The 21,270-nt window shown below is 42.8% G+C and overlaps 1 protein-coding gene across 1 annotated transcript; it reads left to right on the top strand.

The window, feature by feature from the left end:
* The first annotated feature begins 1,007 nt into the window (after positions 1 to 1,007).
* Positions 1,008 to 20,660, top strand: ncib (non-classical class Ib). The gene is made up of 6 exons (XM_018096512.2): positions 1,008 to 1,316; positions 4,706 to 4,963; positions 13,553 to 13,837; positions 16,479 to 16,751; positions 19,380 to 19,487; positions 19,989 to 20,660. The coding sequence occupies exons 1-6, from the start codon at positions 1,271 to 1,273 to the stop codon at positions 20,033 to 20,035; spliced, it is 1,017 nt and encodes a 338-aa protein (XP_017952001.2). The 5' UTR covers positions 1,008 to 1,270; the 3' UTR covers positions 20,036 to 20,660.
* Positions 20,661 to 21,270: the final 610 nt, after the last annotated feature.

The raw sequence follows: 21,270 nt of genomic DNA, 5'->3' as shown, positions 1-21,270 counted from the left end.
TAGGAAGTGCTGAATGGGTAATTAATTTTAATAGTAATTAAAACTCTGAGAGGACAATCATATTGTAGGGACCCCAAAGAATTGGGCCCCTCCAGGATTAGTTCCCCTTTTAGACAGGCACCATGAGGGTGGCCTTATGAGATTTGGACACCTAAAGGTGGTCCTGGGTGTTTATGTGTGAAAAGGGAGTTTCCCTGCAAGTTAACAGCAACCACTAGATGGCGCTGTGCTAAAAGTATAAAAGGGAATGACTCCCATGTTCAGCAGGTCTTTCTGCCTGGGACCCCCTATGTAATGATGTCAGCAACAGGCTTGTGTTCTAGTACAGGAGGTACTGTAATAGGTCACTCTAGGAGTGACAGGCAGGCTAGAGAGAACCGGCAGTGATAGCCCCAACAGGAGAGAGAGGGGTTAAGACCCCCCAGCACTCATGGCTGGAGTTCAGGGCCTGTAGTGTGTAGTAAGAGGAGCCAAGTCAGCACCTGGGAGTGTTCCCAGTGAAGGGGCCCTACGCGTGGACCGGGGTGAGTTCCTAGGTGGAATCATCCGGCGGGAGTACCGGGGGTTAGCCCAAAGAGAGAGTGTGTGACTTGAGCCGTCTGTGTGACATCCTCTGAAGTGTTCTGCCTGCATCAATAAACAAGTTCATCTGGTTCACCATTTTAACCAGTGTCTTGGCTGTTCATATACTGAGGATCCTCAACTGCCTGGTAAGCAGCTACCCCAAGGGAGGGGCAAGGTACCGGGAGTTGCTGGGAGTCCGGGTCCAAGGAGGACCCCATGGAGTTTTCCCAGGGAGGATACATATAGTTCTACCTATACCTACCCTGGGTGGAGGCACGCCATTCATTTATATCATACCTGTCCCCCATAATAAGCGGGGGCTCAGGGCTCCTGTAGCGCCACACGCAGGTGATTGTGTGTTATAAGTACCACAGTAGCCAAAATAGGGTTACAATATATTGCCTGCCCCCTTATATGCCTCACTCAGGCATGCCCATTAGGCTCCTCTTTGTGGTCTTCATAGTGAGGGAGGGAAGGAGGGCTCAAAACAAAAAGGGGCTTCACGCTAGACAGGAAAGCCTGTAACATACTGGAGCTGAACTTCTAGTGTCTTAGAAAGGGATTTTCCCTGCACATGAGAAAGAGCTGTGTAATCGGGCGGCTCCAGTGCACTGCGGTGAATTCCCTTCTCCGACAGCCTGAAATGATAGTGAGGCAGCCGGCCGGTGAGCTACAGAATGTGCTTTCATGACTCAGCGGCAGGAGAATGGATTTCTTTGTGCTATTTGTCATGCTTTGTCCCAGCCCCACGGGTAAGTATTATTATATTATCATTTCTAATTATAGTCGGCTGCTTCACAGCTAATTGTTAATTGCAAGTATTGTTGCTACCATACAGGGTTAATGCTGGAGGGGACACATATAACATTCACATCCCATGTAGCTAATGAATGGGATTTATTAGCAATATTGGTTGCAGATGTTATAGGTGATTTCTGTTTGGACAACAACTTGTTTCTAAATTCACTGCCACTTGGCTGTGCCTATAGCTCTTCCCAGAACAGAAAAAAAAGAAATATCTCGGGAGCCTGTTGTTACAGTACCTGGTGGTCTAGTGGGGCAAGCGTGGAAACCTGCCTCTTCACCATGCGTGCTAATCTGAGTGTCCTCCTCTCTGGCGTGTGGAAGTGCACGCGTCTTTTTAAACTTGGCACAAGTAGAGGAGGGCTACTCCTGAAGCAAAAGGTGCCTGTTATAGGCAGAAATGTGAGCTCTGACTGGGATCTTGGCTTTTGTTCTGGGTTTGGGATACCGTGCGTGACACCTGTGATGGGGCCAGGAAAATACAGAAACCCATTGTAAAAACAGATGCCTATGAGTATGTTTAAACATGTTTGAAGCAGCAACAAGGACAGCTGGGGTTCCAAAGGAGGACCATTTAGAGGTCTGTAGCCCCAAGGTTTCTCATGGTAGCCCAGAATAGCAAAAATCAATACAAAATTAAACTGATTCGGCAGCCTATCTGCCAATGTAGGGGCACAAATGATGGGCTTCCCTGACCAACATCAGGCCTGGAATTGTCCAGATCTTGATTGGGCAGGTTTGATTTTTCTGTCGGATCAGGGACCGCTTGTTAATGCAATCCCTGGGCTCCAATACATCTCCCCACCCCTGCAGAATAATAATAGGGACTTCCTGGGAGGCTGGGCCAATAGGGACATAGAAAGAGCCCCAGACAAAGACTTGGGGGGGGAATTCACAAAAGTGGAGATAGACATTTTTTGGAGTAAACGTGGTGGAAAACACTTTCTCCATATTCACAAACAGAAATCCACCTAAATTCCGACTCAACCGCCACTTTTCCCATTTCTGGTGAAAGAAAGACAGTTTACAGACACTTTTGTGAATTTGTTGTTTAAACAACATTTTTCTGACATTTTTTACCAACATTTTCAAAATGGAGTAAAGCTCAGTGTAACTGTCAGACCAATTCTAATCTCTTCCGTTTTGTTTTTGTCTAACCCTAGAGCAATAGGTGCAAAAAGCCTCATTAATATTTTATAAACAAGTAAAACACTGGTTAAAAAAGTTTTTTTTATCTTACCTCACATTTGCATGGTTATGCTGGTTTTAGCTTAATGAATGAGGCAATAATAACATTTTGAGTCAATATATTGTAAACATTTTTATTTAAAGTAAAAATAAAGCCTCCCAGGCAAATTTTTAGTTTTAACAGCAGTGCCCCCTCTTTAACCACTTCACTGACATTTGCCCCAACTTATCTGTGCCCCCATAGCATGTCCACAACTACAGAGCTGCCTGACAGCATTACCCCCCCTCCTTTAGCTGTGCCCCTTCTGTTCCCAGCCGCCATCTTGGGGATCAGCAAACAGCACATGCAAACTGGCACCCAAACTGGGATATTGGGGTACAGGGTTGGACTGGCCCAACAGGGCACTGGATAAAAACCCGGTGGGCCCTAGTCCTGTTGGGCCTCTATTCACCGGGCATGTTGGTGTGGGGGCCGGATTGCTGCTGCCCAGTAATGAGTAGAGGCTAGAGAAGAAGGTATTTAGACCCTTAAAATCTTGTTACAGAAGTGGAATTACACAGAAATATAGAAAACATTAGAAAGCCCAGACAAAATGATGTATAGTTTCCCTGGGCAAACTGAAATTACCCCTCAGGAAATGCCCCAAAGTGAAATGACAAATGGCAAATGAAATGCTAAATCCTGCTGGTAAATTCCTTATCCCAAGGCTCCTGTAGCTGTGGGACTGGGTTTGTGGCACCGACAGATTTACTAAGAGCGAAAGGCAAATTCATAAAAAAAAGTTGGTAAAACGACAAAATCTGAAAACTGTCTGTTTAAAGACAAATTCACAAAAAAGGAGATAGAGATTTTATGAATTAGGTGGAAAATCTGACAAATCTATCTCCACTTTTGTGAATTCCCCCCCTAGGAATTAAGGTGGCCATACCACCTTGTTTGGCGAGGTTGCCCCACCCTGTATTGGCATGTAAAGGGCTGTCCTATGCAATGATCTAATGGCTCACTAGTAACCAGTGACACGAGTCAGGTGTTGGCTAGCAAGTTAAACATGCTGGACTATAGGAATGTAACACAAGATGGCTCCATACTGAGTCAAGTAAAACTAAGAAGATAATGTAAGACTGTGGGCTATCAAGTACAAAGTATATATATATATATATATATATATATATGTCCAGTGGGGCAGTGCACACAGAATTTCCACAGGCATAAATATGTAGCCAAGAATAATGCAGAATGCAATAAAATGATTTATAATCCAATAAAAACAATAAAAGTAATACATTGCATTGCACAGTGCAATTAACACTTTACACACAATATGGTGAAAAAGACAAAGGGACTAAAAATGTGTATGTGTGTCTACAACTGGTAAATAGTGTGTTGGGTGTTAATGTCAACCCCCCAAACCCTCAAAAATGACATGCAGGGCTACCCTGCAAAAAATCTTAAGAGTGGCCCAGCGCAGAGTAGCAAATTCATTTGCCCCCCGCCCTGATGCAACGTGTTAGGGTTGATTTACAAACAGGGTTGTGTTTTTAAATAGCTGACCAGTAAATGCTTCCTGCTGATTGGTTGCTATGGGTTACTAGACCATTTAGTACGTAGAAAGGTAAAGGCCTAAAACACGGGCAGATTCTAGGTGCCAATATCGGCCCCATGCCCACCCATAGGTGGGGAAATAGGGAGAAGATTCGCTCGCTTGGCCTGGTATGGTCAGTTTAGCTGATTAGTATTGGAACGAAGTAAGCAGCTGTGTTGGTAAATGAGTCCTGTTGTGCACTTTAGCCCTTTCTTCATCCATTTTTCATCCATCATTGTGCTAGCTTAATACATTATTGTGTGCAGGCTCGGACTGGGCCGCCGGGACACTGGGAAAAATCACAGTGGGCCCCGGGGGCCCAGACCCGACCCTTGCCGGTGCTCCCCCTGCCCGACCGCTCCTCCCCTGACACGTTAAATTTATGCGCTCGGGGGAGGACGTCGGGTGGGGGGGCCCTGCGAGGGGGGTTAGGGGGGCTGGTGTGGGAACCTGCAGGGCCCCTGAGGCGGGAGCCCCAGTGGGCCCCTTCACCCCCCAGTCCGACCCTGACTGTATGTGTATATTATACAGAATGATTGCTAGCTCTGTGCTTCCTTGTCCCTCAGGCAGTCACACTCTGCAGTACTACATATCCATGGTATCAGTGGCTGCCCCAGGCCTGCCACAATATTCCATTACTGCCTTTGTGGATGACGTGATGATTGGAAGGTACAGCAGCGACACACGTGATATTGAAACGTTCGTTCCAGTACCAGAAATACTTTCTTGGCATGTCAGGAGGAAAATGGAATACGCTTTTCATTTGGAGGAGGAGGAAAAAAAGGGTTTGGAAAAAGTTATGGTATTCTCTAACATGACCTATGGTGAGTAACCTAAATCTGATATATCTGAGCATTTTTTAGTGTGGAATATGGACAAATGCAGTGGCATAGCTTAATGGTGCTGGGCCCCCATGCAAAAAAATGTGCCTGATGTGCATAGCTCCGACTGAGATGCCCCCCCCCCGGGACTCCATGGGGAATTATGTAATAAAGGGTACTGGAGAGTCATTTATAAACACTGAGAAAATTTGCACCTGGGCAGTTACGTATGATGACCAATCATATGATTGCTTTCAGTGTTCAGCCTACAGCTAGCTGGAAAAATCTAACCACTGATTGGTTGCAATGGGTTACTGCCCAGTGTTTATAAATGAGCCCCACTAAGTTTGCCCAGGAGCCAGGAGGAGTAACCCATAGCAACCAATCAACAGAAAGCATTTACTGGTCACCCGTTTAAAAGCAAACACCTTATTGGTTGCTATGGGTTACTGCTTCTGGGCAAACTTAGTGCCTTTGTTACAAATGGAGGTATATCTTATGGAGCTTGCCTGAGGTGAATTTATCTCAGTAGATAAAGTTATTAAGTGATGATTCTAATGACTAATTTTATCCAGGAGTCTCTGGTAGGAGGGCAGCATCATTTTTTGGATTGGGCTACATTAAACAGGGCAGGGAGATCACCCAATATTTTTTGTCCTTAAACTTGCTTGGATTGTCAGTTCTTACATTCCTGTAAGGTCCTCTCTAACCCCTATATGTAATAAAAGGCACTGAGTTTGCCCAGGAGCAGTAACCCATAGCAACCAATAAGATGTTTGCTTTTAAACAGGTGACCAGTAAATGCTTCCTACTGACTGGTTGTTATGGGTTTCAGCTCCTGGGTAAACTTAGTGCCTATTTTGAATTATCCAGTTTATGACTGGGATTTGGTTTGGTATTGGTCATAAACCCTGGATTTCATCCATCTTTCTAATAAACACTGATGAGCCAATACAGGTATAGGATCTGTTATCCAGAAATCCATTATCCAAAAAAAGCTTTGAATTATGGGAAGCCCATCTCCCATAGACTCCATTTTAAATAAATAATTCAAATTTTTAAAAATGATTTCCTTTTTCTCTGTAATAATAAAACAGTACCTGTACTTGATCCCAACTAAGATATAATTACCCCTTATTGGGGCAGAACAGCCCTATTGGGTTTATTAAATGGTTAAATGATTCCCTTTTCTCTGTAATAATAAAACAGTACCTGTACTTGATCCCAACTAAGATATAATTACCCCTTATTGGGGGAAGAACAGTCCTATTGGGTTTATTAAATGGTTAAATGATTCCCTTTTCTCTGTAATAATAAAACAGTACCTGTATTTGATCCCAACTAAGATATAATTACCCCTTATTGGGGGCAGAACAGCCCTATTGGGTTTATTAAATGGTTAAATGATTCCCTTTTCTCTGTAATAATAAAACAGTACCTGTACTTGATCCCAACTAAGATATAATTACCCCTTATTGGGGCAGAACAGCCCTATTGGGTTTATTTCATGGTTAAATGATTCCCTTTTCTCTGTAATAATAAAACAGTACCTGTACTTGATCCCAACTAAGATATAATTACCCCTTATTGGGGCAGAACAGCCCTATTGGGTTTATTTCATGGTTAAATGATTCCCTTTTCTCTGTAATAATAAAACAGTACCTGTACTTGATCCCAACTAAGATATAATTACCCCTTATTGGGGGCAGAACAGCCCTATTGGGTTTATTTCATGGTTAAATGATTCCCTTTTCTCTGTAATAATAAAACAGTACCTGTACTTGATCCCAACTAAGATATAATTACCCCTTATTGGGGGCAGAACAGTCCTATTGGGTTTATTTCATGTTTACCTGATTTTTTTAGGAGACAAAGTATAGAGATCCAAATTACAGAATGATCCCTTATCTTGAAAACCTCAGATGCCAATCATTCTGAATAACAGGTCCCATACCTGTATATACATGGCCTCCCTGGTCATAATAAAGGATACCAGTACTTATTGTACAGCGCTGCGGAATATGTTGGCGCTTTATAAATAAATGTTAATGTAATGTAAATACCAGTATTGTTTACTGAGAATTCATATCAGAGGATGCTAAAGTGCAGGGCTATCCCCCAAGGACAGTGCAGAACAAGCTTAGCCTGAAGACTGATCTGCAGTGAATGTTACAATATAATTATGTTATAGCAAAATGATTGCTGTGGGAGAGGTTTTATACATCCGCCATTAACCCCCTTCCTTGGATATGCCTCCCATTGACATATACATACCCTTTCCACTCCTTCTAAAAAACACAAGCTATATAGAAGTACATACAGGACTATTTGCATTAATGGTTTATCTGGCCATGGATAAGAAAGCTGGGGGTTTGTGGCCTTGTATAGATTATAATGCCTTACCAAAATACAGCTAAAAACATTAGGGTTGATTCACTAAAGTGCGTTAAAACGTGCGCTATTTATAGCGTGCGGTAAAAATGTTATCGCATCTAAATTTTGGTGACTTAACGCACAATTCACTAAAAGCATACTTGCGTTAATTTACACGCGATATTACATGCGTTATTTAACTCGCGAAGACTATTTTCGTTTGGTATTTGATGGCACATGCGCTGATTAACACCCGCGTATAGTCACTGCAAATAGTCACCGTATATAAATTGTCGCCACATATAAATGGTAGCATATAAATGGCAGCACATAAATAGTAGCCACATATAAATGGCAGCACATAAATAGTAGCCACATATAAATGGTAGCATATAAAAAGTGCATATAAATGGTAGCATATAATTAGTAGCCGCTAGTGATGAGCAAATCTGTTCCGTTTATCTTTGGCGAAAAATTAGCAAAACGGCAAAAATGTTGTGCATTAAATTGTTGCCCGCGACTTATTTTTTGACGCCTGCAACAATTTTTGGACATGTGGCGAATTTTTCCATGCGTTTTGCCATTGGCAGATTGTTTTGCGAAAACTCACCGCACGTCCAAAAATTTGCTGCGAATCCATGCCTGGCGAAACATTTCATCACTTGTAGCCGCATATAAATAGTTGCGCGAATGAACGCACGCCATGTTAGCCATACACGCCAATACTTGCGGAAAATTACTGTATTAAAAATGCCCATTTCCCTGCAAACTGGCGGCTGCGTCACTCTGGGGGAAACACAGACTTGAATAAATAACACTGTAAGTCCATATTTTATTGCCAAAAGCTCATTAACTGTACTTTTCTATAATTATCGCCTGCCTCAAGTAGGTGCTAATTTTTGCATAGCCTAATGCGATATTTAGCGCGCCTAAGTGTTTGTGAATCATGCGATCGTATTCTTTTCTGCGCGCTAATTAACTCATTCAGTTGCGCAAAAATTAACGCATGCGATATGCGACTTAACGCACATGATAATACTGTAGTGAATCGCGTGCTAGTTTTCGCGTCTATTTTAACGCAAAAAAAAACCTTATTGCACTTTAGTGAATCAACCCTATTATCTCTATCCCATTATTTTCAAATTTTTTGACCAAGAAATTACAATATGCTTAGTTTACGAGGTGCCTATCATCTTATAGGAACATGAGAAGGTGATTAATGGAACACAGCCTTTAACATCAGGGATGGAACTATGGAGGACCTGATCATGTCCTTTGGAAGACATGACTCCACTGTCCATTTTAGTGACTTATTGGGATGGTTAGTGATAGTCCAACCTGATGACATCCTAGTATTCTAACTTTATCGAATTGTCGCTGCAATACTTAAAAAAAAAAAAGTCTGACTTTTCAGAACAAAAAAACAACCAAATCTGTTTTGAAACGAAAAAAAAAAAAAAAAACTTTAAGGAAAGGAAAGGGACCTTTGCCATTGACTTCTACATGAAAGCAGCCATTTTTTTTTAGCCGTTTGGATACATAGAAGATCTCGGAAAAGTATTTTTTAGAAAAAAAAATGCTAATTTAGTTTAAATTAAAAAAATGATGATTATAAAATGAGCAAGTACAATTTTACGCACCCATAATGCAGTGCTTTTCTCATAAATCTTGTATTTTTTCCATTGCCAAGGGTAAATGCTCCTGAAGCTATTCCAGCCACTGTTGAACCCCAGAACTACCACCACGTTCAGAGGTGTCTTACATGTGTGTTCCTAAATGACCCCTATATTGTCTCGTTTATATATAGTAAAATAGTAAGTTAGGTTGAAAAAAGACGTACGTCCATCACGTTCAACCATAATACCTATATATAACCTGCCTAACTACAAGTTGATCCAGAGGAAGGCAAAAACCCCATCTGAAGCCTCTAATTTGCCTCAGAGGGGAAAAAATTCCTTCCTGACTCCAAGATGGCAATCGGACACGTCCCTGGATCAACGTGTACTGAGAGCTATCTCCCATACCCCTGTATTCCCTCACTTGTACTGAGAGCTATCTCCCCTACCCCTGTATTCCCTCACTTGTACTGAGAGCTATCTCCCCTACCCCTGTATTCCCTCACTTGTACTGAGAGCTATCCCCCATACCCCTGTATTCCCTCACTTGTACTGAGAGCTATCTCCCCTACCCCTGTATTCCCTCACTTGTACTGAGAGCTATCTCCCCTACCCCTGTATTCCCTCACTTGTACTGAGAGCTATCCCCCCTACCCCTGTATTCCCTCACTTGTACTGAGAGCTATCCCCCCTACCCCTGTATTCCCTCACTTGTACTGAGAGCTATCCCCCCTACCCCTGTATTCCCTCACTTGTACTGAGAGTTATCCCCCCTACCCCTGTATTCCCTCACTTGTACTGAGAGCTATCCCCCCTACCCCTGTATTCCCTCACTTGTACTGAGAGCTATCTCCCCTACCCCTGTATTCCCTCACTTGTACTGAGAGCTATCCCCCCTACCCCTGTATTCCCTCACTTGTACTGAGAGCTATCCCCCCTACCCCCCTACCCCCGTATTCCCTCACTTGTACTGAGAGCTATCCCCCCTACCCCTGTATTCCCTCACTTGTACTGAGAGCTATCCCCCTACCCCTGTATTCCCTCACTTGTACTGAGAGCTATCCCCCCTACCCCTGTATTCCCTCACTTGTACTGAGAGCTATCTCCCCTACCCCTGTATTCCCTCACTTGTACTGAGAGCTATCCCCCCTACCCCCGTATTCCCTCACTTGTACTGAGAGCTATCCCCCCTACCCCTGTATTCCCTCACTTGTACTGAGAGCTATCTCCCATACCCCTGTATTCCCTCACTTGTACTGAGAGCTATCCCCCTACCCCTGTATTCCCTCACTTGTACTGAGAGCTAACCCCCCTACCCCTGTATTCCCTCACTGGTACTGAGAGCTATCTCCCATACCCCTGTATTCCCTCACTTGTACTGAGAGCTATCCCCCCTACCCCTGTATTCCCTCACTTGTACTGAGAGCTATCTCCCATACCCCTGTATTCCCTCACTTGTACTGAGAGCTATCCCCCCTACCCCTGTATTCCCTCACTTGTACTGAGAGCTATCCCCCTACCCCTGTATTCCCTCACTTGTACTGAGAGCTATCCCCCCTACCCCTGTATTCCCTCACTTGTACTGAGAGCTATCTCCCATACCCCTGTATTCCCTCACTTGTACTGAGAGCTATCCCCCCTACCCCTGTATTCCCTCACTTGTACTGAGAGCTACAGTATCTCCCATACCCCTGTATTCCCTCACTTGTACTGAGAGCTATCCCCCCTACCCCTGTATTCCCTCACTTGTACTGAGAGCTATCTCCCATACCCCTGTATTCCCTCACTTGTACTGAGAGCTATCTCCCCTACCCCTGTATTCCCTCACTTGTACTGAGAGCTATCTCCCATACCCCTGTATTCCCTCACTTGTACTGAGAGCTATCTCCCCTACCCCTGTATTCCCTCACTTGTACTGAGAGCTATCCCCCCTACCCCTGTATTCCCTCACTTGTACTGAGAGCTATCTCCCCTACCCCTGTATTCCCTCACTTGTACTGAGAGCTATCTCCCCTACCCCTGTATTCCCTCACTTGTACTGAGAGCTATCCCCCCTACCCCTGTATTCCCTCACTTGTACTGAGAGCTATCTCCCCTACCCCTGTATTCCCTCACTTGTACTGAGAGCTATCCCCCCTACCCCTGTATTCCCTCACTTGTACTGAGAGCTATCTCCCCTACCCCTGTATTCCCTCACTTGTACTGAGAGCTATCCCCCCTACCCCTGTATTCCCTCACTTGTACTGAGAGCTATCTCCCCTACCCCTGTATTCCCTCACTTGTACTGAGAGCTATCTCCCCTACCCCTGTATTCCCTCACTTGTACTGAGAGCTATCCCCCCTACCCCTGTATTCCCTCACTTGCTAAATACCCATCCAGCCCCTTCTTAAAGCAATATAATGTATCAGCCAGTACGACTGATTCGGGGAGGGAATATCACAACTCACAGTAAAAAATCCTCTGAATATTTAAATGGAACCTCCCTTCTAAACGGAGTGGGTGCCCTCGTGCCCGTTGGAAGGACCTACTGGTAAATAAAGCATTAGAGAGGTTATTATATGATCTCCTTTTATATGCAAAACAAAAAGGAACACCAAGAACCCCAATAGTGTAATATATTTTTACAAGGAGTAATGATAGAGTAAACAAATTAATACTCACAAGCCAGGGTTACCAATAGGCAACCACTGTATAAGCAGGTGGGGAGATTATCCTGACCCCACTCAGGAATAAGAAGTCACTCTCTGTAGAAGGAAGAAAAATGGGGATGACACCCCTCCATTCGGGGTGGACTCGGTATAGTGATAAGACAAAACAGGCGCCAAAAAGATAAAATGAGCTAAAAACACTTAAAAACCCAATGGGTAATTCAGAGGAGGTAGTAGTGAACTTACCTCCTCCAGGCAGACACCAACAAAAGTGGTAATTTTCAGTAATAGTTTATTCACAACAATATTGCAATGCGTTTCGCAGGCATTTCCTGCTTCATCAGGCAATGTAGAATAGGTGAAAAAAAAACTAAAAACACAGAGACAGGCAAGTTATTATAAAAAATTGTTGTATACGGCTGTTCAAATTATGGGGAAGTGAAGATACTGATGTGAGTGATGTATGGAGGAGTGCAAATATACGGTGAATAATAGCAATAGGGAAGGGAAAGGGACGAGGGGAGCCCTTGGGCCAAGTATATGGGGGGGGAAGAGAAACACAACATGGGGAAGCAAGTGCTGATGCACATGGGGAATAAACTGTTGGTATATAATAATCTACATAGGAAACAAAGTATCTGGGTGGGAGACATAAAGATTAAACTATATGGGAGACATAAAATAGTAACTTAATAAAGACCATGAACTAAGGTATATTTAAAGCAAGGGGATGTAGTACAGATAACTAAAACAACAAAAAAAAGAAGTCAATAAAATTAAAATGGAGTGAATGCAACTTACCAGTGTCTTTGTATAAACACACCAGGAGCCTCTGTGCTGCTTGAGGACACCTGAGCTTGTTATATAGTGTGGCTAGACCGATATAAAAATATAATAAGGGATAAATATCATGTAATAAAACCAGTAATAATGACAACAACTGATAGTAATCGTGATAATAATAATAACATAGTAGTAATCCGTAAAAGCAATGTACATGATGAATACAAATTTTGGTATGGCGTGCAAAACTATGCGGGCATCCCCGCAAAGGTATGCAACCAAATATGCATATTCCATTTTCCAAAATATTGCGAAGTGATATAAATAATCGGTCATAAAAGCATCAGATATATATAAAAAACGTAATAAAACTACTAAAGGGACTAATAAAGCATAAAACGGAACAATATGGCATATGGAAAAATACAAGATGAATTAATAGAGTTTTTCTAAAACTTCATTAAGACCCTCAGGTACCAAGGTCCTGAGGGTCTGAATCCAGTACATTTCTCATTTTTTTAGGTTGTCAAAAGCTGCAAAATCTGAGGAACTGATAGAGTCAATAAATGTAATGGAAAAGGTGTCGGGGCTGCTGTTATGTGCTCTGTGATAGTGATGTGACACACTGTGCATAGGAAATTTATTAATAATGTTCCTTTTGTGTTGGCCTATACGGCTCCGGGCATCTTGTGTTGTCCTGCCAACATATTGGAGACGGCATGGACATGTTATGAGGTAGATAATGTATTTGGATTGGCAGGAAATATGACTCTTAATGGTATACTGAATGTTGGTGATGAGGGATGAAAAGATGCATTCATTGGTAACAAAAATGCAAGCTAAACAACGGGAATGGTTACAGGAATATGATCCAGGTGTAAGAGGAATGGATCCTGCTGGATTGTTATGATTCCTGTAGCGTAATTTGCTAGGGGAAGATGTTGCGCAAACTGGGTGCTCGTCTGTATGTAATTAAAGGTTTTTTAGGTAACAAGGGTTTAAGGAAGGGGTCCTGGAGTAGGATCTCCCAATGGTTGTTCAAAATGGTCCTAATGCCCTGATGTTCCTTGGTGAATTGTTTGATAAACCGGATGGGTGGGTTGTCACTAAGTGGGGGTGTGGTTTTTTTTTGAATAGTGGATTTTTATATGCATTTGTATTTCTGATGCAGGCAGCGCAGATATTCACGTTTATCAGAAGAAATTTATCTGTGAGCTGGATGACGATGGCAGCGTCGGGGGATATCAGGAAGCTGCATTTGACGGCGAATCGTTTGCAACCTTCGATAAAGAGAAAGGAGTCTTTGTGCCTTTAACCCAAAAGGCTTCGGATGTGATTCAGCAGTGTGCGAATTGCGATTTGTACGCAAAGTCTGACAAGTTTTACATGGAAAATTATTGTATTCACGACCTGAAGTTGTATCTGCCTTATTTAATCAAAATGCTGGATAAAAAGGGTAAGGTTATGTAGCAAAATAAGGCTTTGTTTTTAATACGAATAATATCAGTTTAAAGGGGTGGTTTCGGGTTAACTTACAGGGGCACATTTATCAATGTACGAATTAGTACAAATGGGAAAATTTTGAATTTTTTCTAATTTATAGAGCCTTGTGTATTTTACACAATATTTTTTTTAATTTCCATGACTTTTTCATGCTTTGCGTCAATTTGTGCTACAAAATCGTTTTTGTCGGAATCGTATTTGCCCAAGGCTTTCCTTGGGCTGGGTTGGAGCTGCAGAGTGCCATTGAGCCCTATGGGAGGCTTTCCTTGGGCCGGGTTGGAGCTGCAGAGTGCCATTGAGCCCTATGGGAGACTTTCCTTGGGCCGGGTTGGAGCTGCAGAGTGCCATTGAGCCCTATGGGAGACTTTCCTTGGGCCGGGTTGGAGCTGCAGAGTGCCATTGAGCCCTATGGGAGACTTTCCTTGGGCCGGGTTGGAGCTGCAGAGTGCCATTGAGCCCTATGGGAGACTTTCCTTGGGCCGGGTTGGAGCTGCAGAGTGCCATTGAGCCCTATGGGAGGCTTTCCTTGGGCCGGGTTGGAGCTGCAGAGTGCCATTGAGCCCTATGGGAGACTTTCCTTGGGCCGGGTTGGCTGCAGAGTGCCATTGAGCCCTATGGGAGACTTTCCTTGGGCCGGGTTGGAGCTGCAGAGTGCCATTGAGCCCTATGGGAGACTTTCCTTGGGCCGGGTTGGCTGCAGAGTGCCATTGAGCCCTATGGGAGGCTTTCCTTGGGCCGGGTTGGAGCTGCAGAATGCCATTGAGCCCTATGGGTGACTTTCCTTGGGCCGGGTTGGAGCTGCAGAGTGCCATTGAGCCCTATGGGGGGCTTCCAAAATCATGCACTGAAGGAAGTCAGAAAGGTTTTTTTGCGGCATTTATGATCGTTTGGATATTAAAATTTCATGACTTTAGGACCTTACCATGATATATTTGTACAACGACGATACAAATTTTCATATTTCATCCAAATTTTTGCCAATCGTACTTTTAATTAGCCGAAATTTGGACATTGATAAATCTGCCCCTTAGTGTGTGCAGCTTTGCAATTTTTCATTTTTTCTAACCTCTTTCCAGCTTTCAAATGGGGGTCAATGACCCCAGCAGCCAAAAACGATTGCTCCAGTTTTATTGTTATTTTGTATTACTTGTCTATTTAGGCCTCTCCTGGGCATATTCCTGTCTCTAGCAACCAGATGGTGCCGAAATTCCAAATTGAAAAACAGCTGAATGAAAATCCAAATAATTCAAAAACCACAAATAATAAAAAATGTAGACCAATGGCAAATCATCCCAGAATAGCACTCTTTAAATCATACTATACTTAAAATTAATTTAAAGTTTAAGGGGGCAGGGTGGTGGCATTTAGTTGGTGGGACTGTGACTTTTTGTTGCCCGTGCCCATTGTGAAGCAATCACGCCCCTTTTTGACGCGACCGTGTCCTATTTTTGACACCACCGCTTCTTTTTTGATGCGCGCCGAACTTTTCAGCTGCTGATTTTCTCATAAATGCAGAAATTCACTGCAAATCTATGCCCGCCGAAAAAATTTGCTCATCAGTAATGAACACCAAGTTAGCCAAAAGCTTGTATTATAATGTTTTCATACCGTTTCTAGCTTAGCATGGCAGTTCCCAGCTGGTCCTTTGTGATGTTGGAGGCAGGGAGGAGTGAAGCTCTGTGAAGTACAGAGCTTACAGCAATTACACCACTGGGGAGACAGTCTGGCAGCTGGTGAGAGGCACCTTTAGGGCTACCATGATGATTTCCAGTAGAAATGTTTAGGGAGTGATACACTGAGCCTTAATCCTTACTGTGTACCCTTGACTTTAAAGACAGTTTTGCCTTAGGGAGAGTTACTTCAAGCTATTAACACCAGACTTGACTACAAGGTTGCGCTTTCTAGCTATATCTCTCTAACCTATGTTCCTAGAATGTCTATGGCAGGGCTATACTATTTCTATCTAAACCTCATTCATGGGGCCCCTGACTTCTCTAAAGAGGTTGTGCTTTGTTGTCACAGGTTCCCCAGCAGACATCCAACCTCTTCCAAAGAGTGTGTAAAGGTCCCCATACACGGGCCGATTCTAGCTGCCGATATGGGTCCCTTATACAGATTCGGCAGCTAATCCGCCCGTGTATGGGCACTACCAATGGGCCTGCCCAACCGATATCTGGCCTGAAATCGGGTAGATCTCGATTGGGCAGGTTAAAAAATCTAGTCGGATCAGGGACCGCATCGGCTCATTGATGCGGTCCCCGGACCGACTTTGCCCATACCCGCCATTATAATTCTGGGGCCAAATGATCGAATTAGCCTGGATTCTCCCCCGTAGGGGGGCATATTGGGAGAAGATCCGCTCGCTTGGCGACATCGCCAAGCAAGTGGATCTTAGGGTGTATGGGCACCTTAACAATCACTACATTAAAGCTAACAAAAAATAGTCATACATATCCCAGGACCAATGGAGAATATTACCCACCCAGGTACCAGGAATTAGGATTATAGGGAATATTAAGCAGGGGACGTGTAAACTAATGTAATATAAACCTATGGGTCCCTACAGCTTTTTAATTTTTTTGTCTTCCTGCCAGTTTGCCCCAAGGTGAAGATTTCCAGTTTAGAATCAGACAACAATACAAAACTGCACTGCTGCGTGTATGGCTTTCACCCCCGAGAAGTTGATGTGAAGTGGATAAAGAATGGGAGAGATGAGATTCACTCAGAGGAGGCACCACAGATCCTGCCAAACCCTGATGGCACCTATCAGATCAGAGTCAGTGTGGGGGTAACACCAGAGGGGGGCGCCACTTACTCCTGCCATATAGATCACAGCAGCTTGAATGACACGCTGGTAGTGCCTTTCCGTAAGTGCCTTTAAGACTATTTCATTTGGGATTTAGTGATGTCATTTCTGTCACATGACCTGTATAAAAGCATTCGGCCTTTGGCCTTGTACCACTATATGGTCACAGAACTCCTCGGTGACTTATAATATCCTTATATTTTACAACAGGGGGTACATTATTCACTATATATATGATGCGTTTATTTTTTTGTTGAGGTATAACACACTCTATCTGCCATGGACTTCAGCATAGTCTGCTTTGGGCTGGTGTAAATCAGTAAGTAAAGTCATATATTGCTATAAGCCAGCACTTAAAAGCAAGGAGAAAGAGATTAAAAAAAAAAAAAGTATATATATAGTTTTGTTGTATAACTACATCTCTCAACATTCAGGCACTAGCACATAAGTAAGCTTTATCAGAAAGGTCTATGTAAATACAGCCATAAGCACTCACAGAAACGCTGCACTGAGTCCTCTATCAAACGAAACACAGGATTTCATGTCTACTTTTTGGTAAACATGTTCTTGGGTATCAGACTTCCTCTCAGAAAAAAACCTTCATTCCCAGGGCCGGAGTCTGTGAAGCTCTCTCCTCTCTCCCTTCTCCTGCTCCCCCACAAAAGAATGCATAAAACTCACTCTCCCCCACCCTTAGGAATATGTAATCTGAGCTATAATGGCTATAACTGTAGCAGGGACCTATGGAGACCAAGCTAAAATGGCAGCTGCTATCTTAAACAAACAGAAGGAGCTTCTAGGGCTGATTATCCAGGTATGGTAAAGCTTTCTGCAGAATAAATATAGTGTTCTAGGTGGCACTAATGTGGCTAATCTATTGGCAGTAAAACTTGTACTTACATAAAGTCCTGGCTAACACACAAAGTGCAAAAAGTGGACATCTTTGCACATCGATAATGGAGTACAAAAGTAGTTGAAGAGATCTAGGCAAACTTAGATCTCTTCAACGCAGGGCCTCCACCTAATGGGCACCGAGGGATATGCCTCTGAGGATTTCACTGGGGAATAAAACACACAGGGGCTTTCAATATAATAAATAAACTTTATATTGAAAGGAATAAAAAGTAGTAAATGCAGTGGGCATCTAATACACAAACCATACCTGCCTTGGAAACACATGGGGGTCTGTCTGTCTCACTAATGAAATTCAGACTGACTGACCAACACAGCTCCACTGTTTAACATTGGATGGAATAAATGCATCGTTCAGTTCTATGCAATTTTCCCCTTCTAGGGTGCCATCTGCCCATTGTTTTAAAGGGCTGTCTGTTTCTCAACTTTCAAAAATATAAAAAAATTATAATTTGTAGGCTCTGCTACAAAATGAGTGCAGTTTAATTAGTAAAGTCTCTAATAGTAGCATATAACAGATGGTTTGCAATATGCCCCCAGTCTAAGGGCGACAGATATACATGAACAATGCAGAACCTCATGCACCCACGAGGGTGGCTCTGCCAATAGTCTCTTTAGCTGTCTGCCTTGCCTTTAATTCTGGTTCCTACATTTCAAATCCCAGAGGGCTATATCCTCCTTTTAAAATTTTAGAGCATTTAGGCCCCTGGAAGTCCCCTTGTAAGGAGGGGGATAATGTAAGACTGGTTTTAACCTGTGGCAACCCTAGTCCCTAGGAATTCGAAACAATGAAAGGCAGGCACTCTGGAACTCAAATAAACATCTGTAGTAGCTCAAAAAAGTTGAAGTAAAATCAAAAAAGTTTATTTAAACTTACACATAATGCTACAAAGCCTTACGTGTTTCGTACCTAAAGGGTACTTAGTCATAGGCTGGAACCCTAGTCCCTTCCCAAGAGCTCTTATTACCCCAGGTAGTGCTATTTCCCCCAGGTACCTCTCCTTGGAAAAAGGCAATTTTTCCCATTTTGCAGCATTAACAAGACCACAGGGGCAGACACACTGGAGTCCACAGGCAGCTCTGAACTGGGCAGCACCTCCTGGACATGAACCCCCACCCCCCCATGTGCATGTATATGTGCATATCCTTGCGCACAAGGGGGAAGGGGTGGTCTAGCTGGTTGCCCAGGGCACCCAGTTGGCTTAGCCTGGCACTGTTTTACAGCCTCTCCTGGACCACCCTATAGCTTGAGCATCAAAGCCAGACTCACCTTGAGACCTCCTACTTTCCCAGCTGTACCCTGGGGTTCCCAGCATGCATCAGGCTCCCTGTATTAGCCCTAAGGGGTGTAATTGTGTGCCTCTTAGCACTTGGCACTTACACCCTTAGCACTGGTAAATGAGCTCCTTATACTTTGGTTGTCCCTGACACATTTTGTAAGATGTAGGGTGTACATAGGGCTTGTACGCAGATGTTCCTAAACCCATTTTTCCCCTCTGAGGTATAAGTGGGACCAGAGCAAACCCATATTTATATCTGTGGCTCAGAACCCCTAAGGAAAAGTAAATATTTGAGTTATTATGGTTTTCTGTAAAGGAATAAAGTAAAAAAGTAGATTTGTGTTCCCCAGTCACATTGCTTATGTATTTCCAGCTCTAGGAAGGGAGCGGCAAGTGGAAAAGTAATGGGTGTCAGGTGATAATTTGGGCAGAAATGTGAAATTACTCTTTCAGTATCACCAGCTAAGCAACTTTGCTTTTCTTTTTTTACTTTCTAGTAAACGACACAAAACATAGAGGAGTTTTATATATCATCATCCCTGTCTTCGTGGCTTTTGTCTTACTCACTGCTGTCCTGGGAGTTGTTCTGTGGAGAAACAGAAAAGGTATTTTTATGAAAAAATTAAAAGAAAGTTTATTAGGTTAAATGATTTTTCTATTTTTTTTTTATTAATATGTAAAATGTATTTAATCCAAGTAGTCCCTTATATGTTATAATTAGCCGAATGAGCAGTCACCTGACAAACCTGATTGGATTCAAGGGTCCATTTATTATTGCCCCAGATGTTTAGTGGTTTTTGCCTCCAGGGCAATGGTTGTTGGTTGCACCATAATCCAGATTAAAAATGTAGTTTGGGGTTATGTCAGGACCAAGGCAGCACTTTGCACTAATACTTGCAAAACACCAATCTAAATACAGTACAATCTAAATACAATCTCCTTTACTTTATCTAAATGATAAACAATCTAGAGGTTGTGGCAGAGGACACCTATGTCCCTACCTTTCACACATACACACACAGTTATCTCTTTGTGCCAAATTTGGTAAGAGTTGTAGATTTGGGTACAGCATTACAATGGAATAAAATATTATTTTTCTCTTTCAGACAACAGAGGCATCACTCAGTCTGACAGTCCAATCGAAAATGTATAAATCCAAGTAGTGTTGTAGGCTTCTGGGCCTGTATGGGAATTTAAACTCTTAAGAGTTAGTAAAGGGTTATAAAGGGGTTTGTTACAGTGAGAGCTGTGAAGTTGTTCAATTCCTTCAGTGAATCAGTTGTATTGGCAGATATATTAGATGGGTACAAGAAGGGGTTGGGTGGCAACAGTTAGGCAGGTTTCACCTGGACAAAACCATATAAGCAAAGTGGACAAACATCTTCTTTCAGCCACTGCAACTTACTATACTACCTCTGTAGGGAACTGGTAAATTGTGCCCTTTCTCACTGGCAGTCACCTAGTTATTTGGACAGCTATAAAGAGTCCTTAATTTAATGGGAAGTAAGTCCTTTTTCCTGGGTCATAACATGGCCTTTTGCAGTTCCACAGTTTGGCCATAAGGTTGGATAGTAAAAAGGCTAAGCAGCTATGAGGATAGAAGCCATTTTGGTTAATGCTCTGTACCTGAGCAAGCAGGTGTGGAAATATTGGGAACCTGGGTGTAGGTAGGCCCAGACAGATTAGGCAGCTCCTGTAATAGCACTAGCGGGCTGATTCACTAAAGGTCGTTAACGCTTTAAGCATAGTTTTATGCATTAAAAAGTGTTCGTTATTTAAGTACCAATTCATCAAAGTAATTTACATGTGTTACTACTCATATCACATGCGCCAAAATCTCAATTATCGCAAAGCGTTATTTCCATCGCATTGCGGTAATTATCTAATAGAGATAATACTGACGCATAATTCACAGATATATTTGAAGCGTTAAACACATTAAATATCGAGATAATTTGTGCTAATATGAACACCTACTAGGAGTAGGCATTACTCAAATAACATTGTGATTCGTGAGCATTTGTGAAGACAACATGGAATTTGCAGTCGGATTTATGTTGGATTGGGAAGAAGAGGATCAAGTATGTGATCATCCTAGACCAGGTCCTGGATGCAATACGTTCAGGGTCTGGTAATTATATCAAGTTTCCCACCAATGGAAATGAGTGGAACACTGTCAAAAGACAGTTCTATGGTGTGAGTGGCATCCCCAATGTGTTAGGTCCCATAGATTGCACCCATGTGGCTTTAAATCCCCCCCTAGACAAAGAGCATATTTTCTGGAATCGCAAAAGTTACCATTCTCTGAATATTCAAATTGTCTGTGATGCTAACATGAATATCAGGGTTCAAGAAAGAGATCCTAAGTGGACAAGACACACAACCATT

This window comes from Xenopus tropicalis, chromosome 8 (assembly GCF_000004195.4).
Source record: "Xenopus tropicalis strain Nigerian chromosome 8, UCB_Xtro_10.0, whole genome shotgun sequence".
Taxonomy (NCBI): Eukaryota; Metazoa; Chordata; class Amphibia; order Anura; family Pipidae; genus Xenopus; species Xenopus tropicalis.
Note: the sequence above shows the minus strand (reverse complement) of the source record. Positions and strands in the feature narration are given on the sequence as shown.